Source organism: Triticum dicoccoides, chromosome 3A (assembly GCF_002162155.2).
Source record: "Triticum dicoccoides isolate Atlit2015 ecotype Zavitan chromosome 3A, WEW_v2.0, whole genome shotgun sequence".
NCBI classification, from domain to species: Eukaryota; Viridiplantae; Streptophyta; class Magnoliopsida; order Poales; family Poaceae; genus Triticum; species Triticum dicoccoides.
Genome location: NC_041384.1, coordinates 220,790,188 through 220,792,221, shown reverse-complemented (window position 1 = coordinate 220,792,221; position 2,034 = coordinate 220,790,188). Strand labels below are relative to the sequence as shown.

The window sequence follows — 2,034 nt, the reverse complement described above, 5'->3', positions numbered from 1 at the left end:
AAAGCGTATGCAATAGCATTGCATTTGAATAAGTGCAACACTAGAAAAAAAATGATAATGAAGTGCAACATCACATTCTCCTTTGCTGATATTATAGGCATGGATCTATGTTTAACATTGGTGAATGAACAATCAGTTGCAAAGTTCAATATTTACGACCTTACAGTTATCCGTGCACATGTTATAGTTGCTAAAAATTGTTACATGGAAACTGGTGTGAACTGTATAATTCGAACTTGATATATCATAGGTGTTCCCTTTAATTCTTATGAAGGGAGCCCTGAAAAGTGCAATTACAAGATATAAATTTACGACAATTTGGCTTGTTGCATCGCCAAACTTGCAGTTATCTGCTTGTCATACATTGTCGCTGACTTTTCTTCTGGATCAGGGCATTTCATCATTTCCGTAAACAGGATAGCAGCCCCATTAATAAGCATGCAGAGTTGGAGAGGCTCCTCAGGGAGGAGTTCCGAACCATCGAGGACTTCAAGGCACGGCGTGCGGCAGATAAAGAAACCGGCGGTAGTGGCAGCAAGAGTGCGGTGGCGGCAAGCCATAGCAAGGCTGTGGCTAAGTAGGTCCTACTTGGGAATGAAATTTTGGTGGTGATCCTACGAAAGAGAAAGTAGCAACGTTTTTGTTTGGTGTAAACTAAGGATTTGAGTAGACCCGTCCCTGTGCAGATTTTGCTCTCCCCTGCTGATACTTGTCGCTGTCCAGGAAATTGTTCTCTTCTTTTCTTTACATCAGCTTCATGGTGCCATTGTGGGATTTGTACATAGAGATAAAATAATTGCCTTTATTAAATAGCCAAACTATAGAGTTAAAAAGACGTGATGATGTTTGCATTGTATGGCTTTTTTCTCCCCTTGCTTTGCCAAAGCGCCTAATTTGCCATTTCTTTTTCGCTGTGAAGATGTGCATGTGTATGGTTTGATATGGCCTATTCTAGACCTCAGTGGCGACGCAGATTTAATAAAGGAGCGTTTGCTCAATGTCCCTTGCTTTGTTCGCTCGTCATGGTCGATTCACAGTAACACCGGAGGTGGATGGCAAGGTGAAGCCCCATAATCGACGAGCAACAAAGCAAGGGGTGGTACGAGGGCGAGTTGCCGGCGATAAAGGATCGTCAATGTTGGTGGAGCAAAGTGCGGAAACTTCGTTAGAGCATCAAGTTTTTTCCCACTCATCTACACACCTCAAATCGGTCCTGTACGTTTGGGCTGATCAGCACCTTTATACCCAGCCCATATGTGAGACGGATATGAGGATGTTCGGACGTATTAGCCACGTCCGACCGACGACAAGGACCCTTGCCCAAATCTCTTCAAGACGTCCTTGGCCTAGCCTGTCTTGTCCTCTTCCAATCCTCTTTTCCATCTCATCCACACAACTGCCACCATACCTCCGCCGCCACTCTATCTTCACCGTCATCCCCAAACCACAATGCCGCTGACCGTGCCGCCACCGGACAAGGTCGCCGCCTGGTACTTGTAACTCCTCGAGACAAACACCTCACACTGTATGATAAAATGCCTGAACAATTTTTTTTCATTTTTTGCTCGTTTGTAGGTCAATGATGGATCCGTCGTTGGACGATGAGTATGGAAACAAGGACCTTGACCAATTCATATACAAAGAGTTCATTGATTCGTCAGATTCAGACGGCCAAGATGCCAAAGTGATGATGATGATGATCAACATTCAAAAAGAATTGGAGAAGCTAGAGGAGCATGTGTTAAAACTTCAAGGATTCAATAAAGGGCAGAGAGTGGCTCCCTGGAATAGGATCGCTGGCACAAAAGTTCTCTACAAGGACTACTTCAAACCGGACCCAACTTACCACAAAGGTTCCTTTCGACATCGCTTCCTGATGAGTAGAGATTTGTTCTTGCTCGTAGTGAATGCCATGGGGGAGGTTGATGACTACTTCAATCTGAAGAAGGACTGTTGTGACAACTTTCCGTCTCACCTCTGCAGAAATGCACGACTGCTATCAGGATGCTTGCTTATGGCAAGGCCGTAGATGCC

The 2,034-nt window shown here is 44.7% G+C and overlaps 1 protein-coding gene across 2 annotated transcripts in view; it reads left to right on the top strand.

The window, feature by feature from the left end:
- The window catches only part of LOC119267933 (la-related protein 1A-like), a 9,533-nt gene extending 8,690 nt beyond the window's left edge, over window positions 1-843 (top strand). For both annotated transcript variants that reach the window (XM_037549390.1, XM_037549389.1), the window contains exon 14: window positions 392-843. In XM_037549390.1, coding sequence (XP_037405287.1) covers window positions 392-581 — 190 coding nt within the window. In that variant the 3' untranslated portion in view covers window positions 582-843. The remainder of the gene's footprint in view (window positions 1-391) is intronic.
- Window positions 844-2,034: the final 1,191 nt, after the last annotated feature.